General features: G+C 35.4%; 1 protein-coding gene across 2 annotated transcripts in view; it reads right to left on the reverse strand.

Moving 5' to 3' along the window:
* Nucleotides 1–14,518, reverse strand: part of LOC134542975 (RING finger protein 17) — a 233,541-nt gene that overhangs the window by 57,058 nt on the left and 161,965 nt on the right. For both annotated transcript variants that reach the window (XM_063387612.1, XM_063387613.1), the window contains exons 10-16: nucleotides 14,258–14,408; nucleotides 10,894–11,025; nucleotides 9,480–9,645; nucleotides 7,541–7,651; nucleotides 4,708–4,807; nucleotides 2,320–2,495; nucleotides 1,573–1,808 (exon numbers count right to left, since the gene is read on the reverse strand). In XM_063387612.1, coding sequence (XP_063243682.1) covers nucleotides 1,573–1,808; nucleotides 2,320–2,495; nucleotides 4,708–4,807; nucleotides 7,541–7,651; nucleotides 9,480–9,645; nucleotides 10,894–11,025; nucleotides 14,258–14,408 — 1,072 coding nt within the window. The remainder of the gene's footprint in view (nucleotides 1–1,572; nucleotides 1,809–2,319; nucleotides 2,496–4,707; nucleotides 4,808–7,540; nucleotides 7,652–9,479; nucleotides 9,646–10,893; nucleotides 11,026–14,257; nucleotides 14,409–14,518) is intronic.

Consider the following 14,518-nt stretch of genomic DNA (forward strand, 5'->3'; position numbering starts at 1 on the left):
AAACAATTTGTTTATTAGTCACACAACAGTTTCTGCTGAAAAATCACTAATACCTCAAATTTTATTGAATAGAAAAATTTAGCAGGGCCGTAAATATATTTATTTTACTGCATAGTTACTTTTCCATCTGCATTCCAACGTGTTTTTATCATTTTTTTTTTTTACGCTGTGAAGGGACGTGGACAAGATAATTGCTTGAGCTGTCAAAATAAACATCGCTGACGGCAAGGGCGGGCGGGCATCCTGTCGGTCTGTTGCTGTGATTATCTACTCCAAAAATATGTCACAGCATTTCAGGATAGCATTGTTCTTTTATCTTTCGTTTATAGCCGAATGTTTTCTACCTGATCCACACAAGTTCCTTCGCCACGTTTTGAACAAAAATAACCACCAGCCGGCTAGCATAGCCGAACTCGCGTGACGCGAATTCACTTAGAGCGAGTATTTATCGGAACTCATTGTTCAGGGTATGCGAGTCCGAGGTGTAAAATGAATTTAAAAAAGTTGTCTTTTTTACTCCATAAACTATTTGAATATGAAATCTATGCGAACAAAGGCGATTTTTTATGTATTTGGATATATTTGGGGGGTGGGGAATTGGTCCGAATTCTCTATTGCAGCCATTCCGTTTATAAGTCCGTTTTTCCGGGAACCGTGAGGGGTCGCATCAGCGGGATTCTACGTATTTGCAGATCACTTATACTCACGTAAGGTTAAAGTATCATTTAACCCAAAAAATTCCATTGACAAACACCTAAATTCGGCTAAGCATATGGCATCGGCAGCCGAAAAAAAAAGAAAATTTGTAGTTGCAAACATCTATAGCAATGTGTCTGTTTTGTGTAACTGTTTTGGATTTAATTGGCTGTTATTATGCATATTAGTCTATTCCTAGTATACATGGATTGTTTATTAAATATGTAAACTATTATATTCAATAACTGCACAATTTAGTCAACATTTAAAATACCGGTAAAATTTTCATTGCATAACGAAAATACCGACTTTAAACCACCGCTTTTCTAACTTGAAAGTACCGCTTTTTGCATACTGAAAACACCGAAATTTTCCAGGCCCTACTTATAACGTTTGAAAACGTCCTTAAAGAAAATTTACACATCAGACAACTTTGCATTTCTGTTAATTAAATAAGTAAGCGGTAATATCCTAATGAATATTAGATTTCAACTTTAAAATACATTGTTTTACACGGAAAAACTACCTACACAAAGCGCTCTGAAGATAAAAACATCATGCAACGTTTATGCGAGAAATTATCTCTCTCCAAGTTTTGATGTCCTAAAATAACGGTGTGGTGAATATGGTAATTTATGTTAATCTGTGCTGTTTGCTTTCGATAAAACTAAAAAGCACTGCTTTATGTTTAAACAAATTCATTACAAAGAGTAATAAAAACAAAAATAAAACAAAGTATCCAACAGATTCATAGGATTGTTGACTAACCTAAGAATTTTTATCAGTACGGGATTACAAAACAACGATCCTTCTGTTCAGAATACACACACTTCTTTTTTTGCCAGTTAGTAATTACAGTGTGTTAAATATTCATACCTGACCCCCGTGCTCCTTGCCAGTCCTTCGCGCACCATAAGGGCGTTGATGCAGATATCAACATTGGGCTTGACTTCGTACAAAGTGACCTTCAGCACATCAGCGGCAGCAGAGTCTACAAACATGCGTGATATCTGGCTGACGGTGCGCTGCTGAAGGAAGTGGCTAGCCTTTGCCGTCCACTTCCCACCCATCTCTGGGGGCGGAGCCACGTCGTTCAACGCACATCGGATAGCCTGCGAAAACACAGGCACACAGATGACAAAATAAAAAAACCTTGAAGAAAAGAACCTTTTTAAGTCATATCAACAGGAAGAGGTGATAATACAAGATTACAAAAATTTGTGTTCACAGCAAAATAAAATAATGAAATAAATAAGTAAATAAATAAGTAATAACCATACAAGGAGCATTACAGTTAACATATTTTATATGAAACAAAAATATTTTTAAACCAACAAACCTGTTATCACACTTAAAAAACATTATGTCAGCGCTGCTAACTTCCAGGCATGCGTATCAGTACTTACATGTATGCATATAGGAAACAAATGTGAAATAAATACGTATGTACTACACATATATTTTGCCTTGTAGTAGTTGGGGAATAGGAGAGGTCACAAGAGGGGGAGTATCAAATCTGGGGTCCCTAATGATACCAATCAATATATTGTGTGCTGCATCTCTGCTGTTGGGTCTCAAGATTATCACTGATAGCATCTCTCGTGAGTGACAATTGCACGATACCTGAGCAGGCAGCTGCATGAAAACCTCGCCGAGCTTGCGAATCTTGTTCCAGCTGACCAGCTCCTTGTTGCCAAAGTCCACGTACTCGACTTGCACCAGGCGATTCCCCGGGAGATCCACCACCTTGGCACGGTACCACTTTTTGTCCAGTGAGTAAAGTGCTGCACAAGGCATGTCTGTGGAAAGTAAAGAATGGTTGATATGTTTCAGCAATTATTCTTCTTCACCATTCACATCACGTATATAATCATTATTATCTACATCATCAACAAATTGTTATGTACAAATAAATGCAATTTCATATATAGCAAAGAGGCAAATAAAGTAACTTGGTCAAAATACATAGCTCAAACAGTGGACACCTTGGTCATATTTGGAAATATAGCTTTAGTGTGTAAGTAAAAAAAATAAAATATGAATATTAAAAATTAAAAGGGCAGGATTTTTTAACAGATAAAACATAAAACAAAATTAGTATAAACATATTTGTACGACTATATTTCCTTGCGAAGGCAGGCATAGTGACCATTTTAAGAATATTTAACTATTTTTATTTACGTACACAGAAATAAAGTACATACTTATTTGCTTAATTTACTGTAACAAAAAATTGTATCAAACGACAAAAACATTTATATTTTAAAATTAAGTGACGGAATAAATAAGAATTTCAAGTAGGCTGATATATAATCTAAACTCTAAACATCAAGTCCACGGATAATATGCTACCATTAGTAACAGTACTGCATTCATTGATTTTCCATGGCCAAACTTTTACATCTACTAACAAACTAAAAAAAAATTATTGGAAATATGGCCTACTGCATACATTATTACCAGCATAAGTTTTTTTTTGTTGCAAAAAATGTAAATTTTCATTCTAATTATTGTAAAACCAGTCTTCGAAGGTCCCAATTAAGCTGAACTCTGCAATATAAAACTCTATCTTTATGAAAATAAAATCTTACTTGATTACATTCCTGGTCTTTTTAATATTGTATAAAACTGTGTATTGGGTTTCATATAATTCTACATAGTAGATTTCATTTTGATATTTTATGAAGTCTCACTAGTCAGATTATTGTGAACCATAATATTTTATCAATATGAAGCAGCATTACTCCCTACTTTTAGTTTCCACAGTTTTATGTATAAAAAAAACATTATATTCAGTTAAATACAGTACCTATATTCAATATTAAATATGTTATATTTAACTGACATACAATTTTTTTCAGTCAAATATGCAGAATTCATTTGTGGCAATTTTACAAAATGTTGGGCAGTATATTCCGGTAGTATACGTGTGAATATGTCAAAATTGTTCTTAGCAAACTATTTTCAAAGAAAGAACTGACTGCACTTTAAGCTTATTAAATACATGCCTACAATCAAAAATGCACCATTTTCAACAGTTCAAACTCAAACTATTAATGTTGGCATAAAAAATATTCACAGCCATGATCATAAACAAGCACTTTATTCAGAATTTGAAACATACACAAAATAATGAGTTATTTCACTTCTATCACAAAAAGGAATCCGGATGAATCTCATTCACAATCAAAAATATGAATATTAAACAAATTAAATATGTAATAAACCGTTAATAACTACAGTTAAAAGTGTGAATATGGGCCAATTTGTCACTATTTTGCAAATTAGGACTTTTTGTTTTAATTTTGTGATTCTTAAAAATTACCAGCCTCTTTTATTGTACAATAACTACATTTGAGCCTATACAAATTCAAATTGCAATTGTTTTTTTAATAATATGGAAATTTTTGAAAATTGTAAACTCAAAAACTCAACATTCTGTCACATTTCCAGCCGGAATTATTTACCCCACCAAAAATTTTCTTGAATCTATTTTCTCTAGTCCCTCAACTCTATTGAGAAGCTATGAATGGTAGGCACTATACCAAAAATAAAATTATATAAACACACACATCAGAACAAACAAAAAAAATTTCAAAAATATAAATAACCACGACATAAGACTTGACTAGTAAACAGACTAACTACTGGACAACACTATAAAAAATAATGAATGAACATAGAACATGTTTACAAGGGCATGTAAATGATTAATTTCTAGTAAAAGGATATAGAGATGAATGAGTCAGCAAATTTTTGGGTCGGGTCGGGTCAAGTTGAGTAGAGTACAGTATTTATAACTCTGAGTCAAGTTGATTAGAGTACCAACTTGATTATTTTCTAGTAGAGTCAATTTCAAGTAGTTTCAAATTTTTTCAAAATTTACTATTTTCCTTTTGGTTGACAAAGAACCAAGAAGGGAATGTAAATGTAAATCATTATTTTTATACTATAAAAAATATGTACATACAAAATTGTGATTTGCATTTTTTTAAGTTATGAGACACTCACTCAGATACGGGGTATACACCAAACCCCTGTTGCCTATTAGCGCATACTCTTCTCCCAGCTTTTCCATCATGTCATTCATCAGCACATATGACTGGTCAACCTGCCACAAAAGGGAAAAAAAATAGACCTCACAATGTAGATCAAAGTTGCCCATTAACACCAAATATGTAAGGTAAGGAATATGAATTTTGTTTTCACCTACTCAACTAATAAGAAATAACAGACTTGTAACCACGGGCCAGAAAAATTACCATCTCACTAAAGATGCTGTTTTTTTTAATACTAATTTAAATTTTAGGTGCTGTTTTGTTGTAATTTCCAAAAAAAAATGCAATTATGGCTCATTTTCTAAATAAATGCTTTTTTTTCTCAGCTAAATCAAGTAAAAATATGCTTTATAAAATGCAACATTACTACTACATGTATTTTGCTAGTTTTGAAAATTGTTGTAAAACATGTAACTACTTACACTTAGAAAGAAACAACCCTTCATGTAGACACAGTTACCTGACTCATCTTATGTTCATATTTTGCTGTTTGCCTAAAGAACATGTACATTATAATTAATTATATTATAAAGGAATGTTTGTCACTTAAAACTTATCAGCACTTGTGTTTAACAAACAAAACCCAACTCGTCCCCAACATCTTTGCCGCAGACTTTCTCATCTCGCAAGATGAAAGGTGTAAGATTGATTAATAGCATGAAAACAAAAAAGCACTTTCTTGCAATTTGTTTTAGTGGGAGTGTGAAGTAAACCACCGCAACACTACAGATACTTGGCATTCACCAAAAGTTACACTTGACCCATGTGTTGAGTTTATGGTTGTTCTCTACACTAGTTTTTGTAACCATACTTTGTGATTTGCCATGTCTCAGAGATGCAGCCAGCCAAGTTACAAGTATTATGAAATAACTTCAAAATATAACCCAACCAAATTCATCCAGTTGATTTGTGAAGTATTGCATGAATATATGGTTCAAATCAAATTTGAGGGCTGCCCTTACCATGAAATTACCTGTGTGCTGTGTGTGTGTGTAAACTAATTGTGAAGGTGAAATCTTAATACACACATGTACAGTAGAACCCCGATTTTACATTACCACTTTTTGCATTTTCTGTTATTGGCACCATTTTATTTCAGTCCCATTTTAACTTCATTTGACACAATTCAAAACATTTCCATTGTTTACAACGCACCTATAATCTGCTTCCTGCAATTTACACTGTTTATTATGCTATACGTACATAAATTTAATATTCCCATGTTTGTTAAGTACATAATACATTTATTTAACTGAATATAATGCGATGATTTTTAGCAAACCTGCTGAAACTGAAAGTGAGGGCCGCAGTATAATCGCAAACCTACATTTTTGCACTGCTGGAAGAATGTTTGAAACGGCGCAGTGTGGAGAGAGAACTGTGTCAAGGTCATGGCCGGCGCCAACAATGTGGCCAAAACGTGAAGTAACAGCGCTACTAGTCAGCGTTTGGGTCAGTATCAGAAGTGATTGTCATTTGTTTGGTCACTTTTGCTTTGTTTTGCATTGTAAGAAAGTGACCTTTTTTATAAAATGGGTATTGTAGAGAGGTGTGGGAGTTCGCAATTGAAAATAACAAAATGACTGAGTTGAAGTTACAATGCTAAATTTCAGATTATAGTGGCAAATCATGCAATTTGAACTAACTGCCAAATTGCTCGTAAATATGATGTTACAGAAAGCAACATGCGTAATTGGAGGGTGGACTTGCTTCGTCTCAATAATGCAAATGGTTTGAGGAAAGCATTCAGAGGGCCTAAAAAAGGACAGTTCTCTGATATTGAAACAAACGTAAATATCATTAACGAGAAGAGAGGAGACCCAATTCCAATTTCATGAGACGTAATAAAATTAAAAGCCCAAGATATTGCTAGTGAATTGAACATTTTGTGGACAGCTTCAAGGCAAGTACTGGTTGGTGCATAAGAAAGATGTGGTTTTTGTTTGTGGCATACAACACAACTAGCGCAAAAACTAAAAAGATTTCTAAGAGAAATTGATTAAATTTCAGCACTATGTGATTGGTTTGCGTAAACAATACAAATATTTGTGCAGCCAAATTGGAAATGCTGATGAAACAGTGGTGTATTTCGACATGCGCGGCAACAGTACCGTTGAAACAGGGTTAAGACTGTCATTGCATGCACGACTGGAAATGAGAAGCTGCGAGTCATGGTGATATCTGTTTTGGCAGATGGCAGGAAACTGCCACCATTTATCATCTTTTTAAAAAAACAAAAACAAGACAACAACCACCACCATTTATCTTTCAAAAAAAAACAACCACCACCCACCCAGTTTTGTCAAAACTATTAAATAATACAAAATTAAATTTTATAGCAATAAACATAATTTTCATTACACGAAATTGTATTTATTTGGACATTCTTGAGTACTGTGAATCAACTTCAGCAAATTCAAAGATAGTTAATAAGGTATGGTCAACATCTTTTTGACACTAACAACAAAAGAGTGAGTTGACAGTAACTTGCAGATGAAACACTTGGACACCAACTAGCCCATGTAATGAGTCGCATTAGACCCTCAACATTAGTGCAACCTCACTGATCGTCCACAAATCTGGGTATCAATAAAAAAATCACTGAAAAAGTGAAAGATGATTACAAAACAAATTCAAGAATTTGCAAACACCAAGTTAATGACAAATCCAAAATCGAGGATGTAGAAAATTAACTTAATTTCCTTTGCATAGTATTTTGGTTAGAAGAAAAATAATGACACAACAAAAAACTCTTAAGAACATAATATATAACAGACAAAACTAACCTTTTGGACATAGAAGCTGCTAGGGTTTTCGATGTGTGAAATTGTAACATCAACAATGTCCCCATGCTTCAGCCCAGGCTTATTGTAGAATGGATCAGGTCTGGTTGTGAGCTGGAAAAGAAAAGAAAAAACCTCAGGGAAGTACTGTATACACTTCACAGAACTACTGACAATGCACCCACGTAAGTGTGACCAAGTATTATACAAAAAAAAATTCTAACAAACTGAAAGTTAAATCTAAAACAATTTATATAAACAGGTTAAAAAAAGAGAGAGTAGGAAACAGGGTAGCTGACTTTTCCAGGTTTTCCAGTCTAAATGAAAATTTTTCCAGGCCATTAAAATAATAATTGTACTCGGTAGCATAAGGCGGAAAGTGTTAATATATGTCTTTTGTAATTGATCAAAATCTTTATGTCTCTGACAAGCTGTTGTCGGTATATAGGGAAATACTCCATGTGGGATTGCTTTAGGATATCTGGAAATGCACAAGTTTTTTCTTCAACAGTAAGTGTCGAGACTAACTACACTTAAGGGATAATAAATTTAATATAATCTGTTAATGTACCTAAACATGGATTTTTTTTTTAAAACTATGTATAAATGTAGTGAAATATGTACTACTAAACAAAAAAAAAATCTTTAAATATACTTACTCATAACAACTCACTTTTCAGAGAACTGGGATAGCTTTTCAGTTTCAAAAAGCAGAGGCATAAATTTAGGGCTATCATGGAAAACCACTTTCTTATATCAGATCACACACTGTAAGGCCTAGGTCCATATTGTTTACAAATGAGCACAAACAAAAAAATAAATTTACAAAAGCTGGGAAAAACTTGTAGTAAAATGTCAGAGAAATCGTATCACATGTTTACTGCTTGTGATGTTCGTTATCTTACATATTAATTTTCAGAGAAAGTAATGTCAGTTTTCTTAAAAAAACAAACCTTTTCTACAAAATTGAGACATTTTTGATTTCCATGTTTGTTTCGTTTACAGTTTGAAATTAACGTCGCCTTAAAAACATTCCAAAATTTTCGTACATGCAATGTTTATTTATTTAAATATATACATATGTATTTAAAGTCAATGCTATTGGAATCAAGGCAAAACACACATACTATCATATTTAAGGTGGTGGTTACTAATTTGATAACGAACTACGCAGTAAAGCGCTCAAAGTTTCTTCTTCATGCTGTTTACCAATGTAAACAATGGAAAATGGTTTTCATATTACAGTTTCAACAAAAAAATTGAAAACCACACACTATAATTTAACAAACTACAATTCACACACACACTCCAAGCCAAAGGTAAGCCCGTAGGCCTTTATTTTCATTTATCCGTAATCCATAGCACAAAACGGTAAACGTCTCACGAAAACAAAGCAAATTCAGCCATCATAACCGTTTTTTTCCGCTCTGCCACGATCGACTTATCAAAATCGCGGGAAGTATCGATCATGGTCAGTATCGATCGCGTTGCACAGCACAACAGATCGTCATGCAAAGTCCGTAAAGCGTTTATTCATTTATTTATTTGTTAGTTTTGATGTCGGTGACGTATTAAATTTGAACTGCAGTTGGGCAAAAATGTATTTGGTAAATTTTACAAGAATGTAACAATTCTATGCAAATTCCAGTATGTTTCTTAATTTCCCTGACTTTTCCAGGCTCCATGAAATTCCCTGACTTTTCCCGGTTTTCCAGGTTTTCCCTGACCGTAGCAACCCCGAGGAAAGTAGACTGGCAAAATAACTGCTAGAGGATTTTCATATAAACATATAATTGTAACAATTTTTTACTGCTCACAAAAATAAGCCTACAGTCTACAATACAAAACAGCTTCCTATCATTATGCATTTTCAAGTAATGGCTACAACATGGTAGTGCAAAAGAATGAATAGCCTTGTTTAACATGAGCTGGGAAACCCTACCTGTCTACTCTGTCGCTGGACATTGTTGAAATAGTGTGCCAAACCAAGGAAGACCATTGCATCCAGAACGGACGAAGGCACATCTTCTCCGCCAGTTGGCATGCGACACAGGTCGATCTCGTACTTGTCAGCTGCATAGTTCAGCACTACCATCAACACAACTGAGCTGTAGCAAAACACACGGCAAGCACTTAGCACGCATGGCAACGTTCGTCTCTTTGCTTGCCAACAGAGCAAACACTTGAAAATCATCCTCACTTAAGTTGAACCTGCAGATCATGTGCTTAGCTCGGCCACACCCGCCATTTCAGATTTTTGCTACTTCAGAAATTTTTAAGAGATGCTTTTTTGAAATTCAAACAGTGAAGTTCAGTTGAATACATAACCTAGTTGCAAGAACACAGAAATTAAGGTTCAAGTAAGCAACCATGATTCAAAGTCACACATACATTTTGATTAAAAATATTTGTCCAACTTTTTGCAAATAGCAGGTACAAAGTAGAATATATATTGTGCCAAAAATTAACTTCCAAACATTATATGAAATGCTTATCCAGTAAAATGAAACATTCATAAAAATTAGCATAAAAACAAGTTAATACAATATACATGATGAGGCCAAATCTGACTGAAATTTTCCATTAGAAAAACAAGACCAAAAGAGTAAGGTCTTATTTATACTTTTAAGACAAATAAAAAAAAATTCACAATGTAAGTGCACAAGTAAGAACATTATATATCTTAATGAGACAAACGACCATCTGCCCATTTCTTATGTAACTTTCAATATAACCATCTTACCAAATAACCAGATTGTTAAAAGTTCCTTAGAAAGGTTGGTAATTTTGTGAGCAAATGTAGACAGTCGTCAATATTGTAAGCCCTACTTAAATTTCATATCCCTAAAACTCGAAACACAACTGTTTTAAAATATAATCAATTTGGTGACTGTTAAGATGGCATCAATTGTGAGAGAGACACTATTTTTTGTGCTCAATAAGTGAAAAAATAAGAGCACCTTAAGAGTCTTATAATCAAGTTAATTCAGCAGTTAAACGTTTGTACTTGAAGAAAGACAGTCCCGAGGAAGCTGGTGTACGTAGCAGAAAGACAAGTTTTATTCAGATATTTGTGTTTTTTACAAGTACTAGCCAGTTCACTATGTGCATTGTACCATAGTGACTTTAGAGAGAAATATACTACACAGGAGTCTAATTTTCCCATTCACAGGTGCGTAACAAAAATTGTAGTTCACCTAGATGTTTAATTCTATTGGCTGACTCCAATGAATACACATTTAAAAACAGTACACCTACGTTTAATATTTCTTCATGAAAATAAATATTACCCATTACATAATAAAAACAACAACAATAATAATAATGTTTATTACAAAAGTATTAAAACACCTCACCCATTGACCATTTGTGCGAACAGCTTTATACTCTCTGATGACCACTTGTCACCAGCAGGATGAATGCCATGCAGACCACAGTTAATGGCTAGGAATGCTGTCTGGAGCAAAGGCTTTGGAGCCACTCGCAAACTGGAAAAACACACACACATTTTGCAATCCTCATGGCAAACAACAAAAATGTGACTACCTCTAAATAAGATTACAATATATAAAATGTTCTGAAAATTATTTTTTTTTTTTTTTTTTTTTTTACTGAATATAACCTACATACCTATATTAAATTATATTATATTAATGGGTATTTTCAGCAAATGTCTTGAGTTTTCAAACTTCTTTTGTTTGTAATAACAATAAAATAGTACTTGCATGTAACCTGACAGAAGAAAATTGTACATAATACATACTAAAACAAAAAAAAATTCATATGTAGTTAGATTTGCAGCAACTATAACCTTATTCAATAATAACTTTTTAAGGATAGTTAAAAAGTTTATTTTACATTAGCTTTGAAATTAAGTTATACTTAGTAATAATCCATTCTAACTTAGTTACAAAATATGTTGACGTCGACCCAAGTGTCTCCTCGGCTCCCTCAGGCCGTTATGCCTCGTCAACGTCCTCCCTGTGTGTCCCCAGTGGAGTGCGACGGCCAGGGACGCACCCGCGTGCGCCCTAGCATGCCAGTGAGGGTTATGTCTGTGTATATATAGATTTGCAAACGATCAAGGGTCTTAAATGTAATTAACTTATTTTATTTATTAATTATTGTGCAAGTTCGCTGTGTAATTAATGTCTCGTGTATGTCTTTGTAAATAATTCAATAACTGTTCTGAAGGGTTTCGCCGTAGTATGTAATTGCAGCCTGGCGCGCCGCGGGATGGAGCTCTCTCCCACGCCGGCCGATTTTCCCCTCCCTCCCCGCCACCCGCGGGCGCCGGCCCGCGGGCGAGCGGGGAGAGGCAGTCGCGTCCTGGTCTCGAGCGGGGACAGACGTGTTCGTCGCTCCGCGAGCCGCGCACGTTGCGCTCGGGATTGAACGTTCGCTCAGTCCGCAGTCGGTCACGGCAGCTGAGCTGCCACCGTGAATCAGCTTAGCATTGTTAACTTACGAGTCATCGGGAGACGTGTCTAGCGGGCAGTTTCTACAACGCGAACGTGGTGCTACGAGTCTCTGAACTTTTCACCGTCCACGGAACATTACGTAACGGGCCGCGTATGTACAGCGCTCCGTCTTCGGGCCCTCTCTCACTGGGTCAGCCTAGCATTAATAAACTTTACGATTCGCGCCGAAACGTATTTGAGAACCGCCCCGTCATCAGGGAGTCCGTGTCGCCGTGGTAGGGCACTTGTTCCGCGACGGTTCCGCCAGGCTGCGGCAGGACTTTATAAGCGTTAATAAAAGACGGCTCGTGAAATTCGTTAATGCCGTGTTCTGCTTGCGACAACCTACCAACATTCCTCGCAATCACTTCACTCTCCCTCCAGGTCCCGCCTTTCCCGGTCCCGGCCACGTTGGCCTGGACCCACACCTCTCCGACGAGGGCAGTACGGGCATAACAGGACATTTATTTCAACGGGAAAACGGGGACCAGAAGCCGAGGGACGTCAATGTACTTCACTTTAAAGGAATTCTAACTTAAGAAAATATACTTTCAGATTCCTTCAAGATGTTTTACATTTAGTAACACAATACATTTTTGAAATGAAACTTTATTGCTGAGGGGGCTAAAATTTTCTAGAGTTATGAGGTGAATAGTGAGATATGTGGTGAAGGAACCGTTAGAGGAGTGTGTGTCAGCAGCGACGCCACTCCAACGCAAGCACTAGCGATATAATGGGAAGACGACAAGAGAGAGTATAGGTACATAGTATAGTTTGGCCGGTCCTGAAACTGGCTTCTGGTTGTGGATTGAAGATTGTAGACGTCACGTCCATCTCTGACGTCACGGCGGCCATCTTTATAAGCGTAACGGGACAAAGCATAACGGGACAAGTAGTACCATGACTTTGACATTGACCCTGGCGGCCATTTTGGATCCACCATTTTGTTTTCTCGAACATTCCGGCATTTTGTTTTCCGGCATTTTGAATTATGACGTCACCGTTGCAATTTCCGCTACGGTCGCCATCTTTAAAATCTTTATTTATTGATTTTAATGAAAAAAAAATTCAATTAATAAAATTTTAATAAAAACTATTTAAAAAGCATACTTTTTCGACACGGAGCTCGGAGTCCTCGGTTCGAACCCGGAGAGGGCAAAATCAAATGGCGACCTATCCTTCCCCCGTGGTGGGTGCTGGCAGACTGACCCCCGCCACTTATGTCATATATATACATATATATATCGCCAGTTAGCATGACGTCATGTCCGCCATCTTGTTCTCGTCTGCTGGAAGCCATCATCATTGTATCGTCTGCTAGAGTGCGCTGACACCATGTTAGTTTAATTCTTATCCGCTAGAGGAAGGGGAAATGGCAGAGGAGAGGTAGGTAAGATGCAGCAGTGATTCTACGGAATTCTCGTAATGCTGCTTGTGTTTGTCTACTCCTGTTTTCATAACTGCTAACGAATGATGCTACCATATTTCATTTATTTAATTTAAAATATCTACAATTTATTTATTCATGTGGAAAAGAGTTATTTGTGCAATTAACTTTATAAGCAAAATTCATATGTGAATATGTGATTGAAAATGTAAAAAAAAAGACACGTAGACTTAAGAGGTTAGCTTTATAAGTGAAATTAATTTTTGGTACGTGTACATTGTGATTCTAAATGTAAAAAAGGCTTATAACTTGATGTAAGCTTTTGGACAACGCCGTTGCTAAGCACACATATGTCTGTAGAAGAAAACTACAAAAAAACAAAAGACAAAAAACACAATTTAAGCAAAAATTTGCTGTTGTCGACCACTCCCCAAATATTGTACTTTTAACATGTAATTATATCATTAAAATTACAATTCATATTGATTCTGGAAGCTTAAGTTGGTGAAACAAACATTTAAAAGGCTGAAGACCATAGTTAATAAATTTTATTTATTGTACATTAATTTATTTTTGACCATTGACACTTAAGTTTGGAACCGAGGAGTATACGAGATACTCTCTGGGATTTGAATGAGAGATTCATATTTAAGAAAATGGGGGATTTGACCCGTCACTAATTAATAGTTACTGAAATTATCCATTTTAGAAGAAAAGTAATGCAGTGTTAAACAGGATATCAAAAATACAATTTGTTAGTACACTAACTAAATACAAAAATTAACTTGTAAATGTCAATATGACAAGACAAAAACTGAGTAATAAAAATAATTAATTTGAACAGAATTACATGAAGGAAGGGTTACCACACACCTGGACATAGGAACCTTTTCTGAATTGCCGAAGTCAATGTACTGTACCAAGACATGTTGCTCAGACTGATCGTCAGGCGCAGGTATCACAGTAACTGCACGCACACGATACCAGTTTTTGTCAGCCTTATAGCACACCAGGTAGACTTCACCTACAAGAAAACATTTTGTTCAACTAAGGTAAGTTGGAAAAAAAATACCGCACATAAAATTTGAAAACCTTTAAAATTTTAAATTCCACAAAATAATAACATTCATACAG

Source organism: Bacillus rossius, assembly GCF_032445375.1.
Source record: "Bacillus rossius redtenbacheri isolate Brsri chromosome 9 unlocalized genomic scaffold, Brsri_v3 Brsri_v3_scf9_2, whole genome shotgun sequence".
Lineage (NCBI taxonomy): Eukaryota > Metazoa > Arthropoda > Insecta > Phasmatodea > Bacillidae > Bacillus > Bacillus rossius.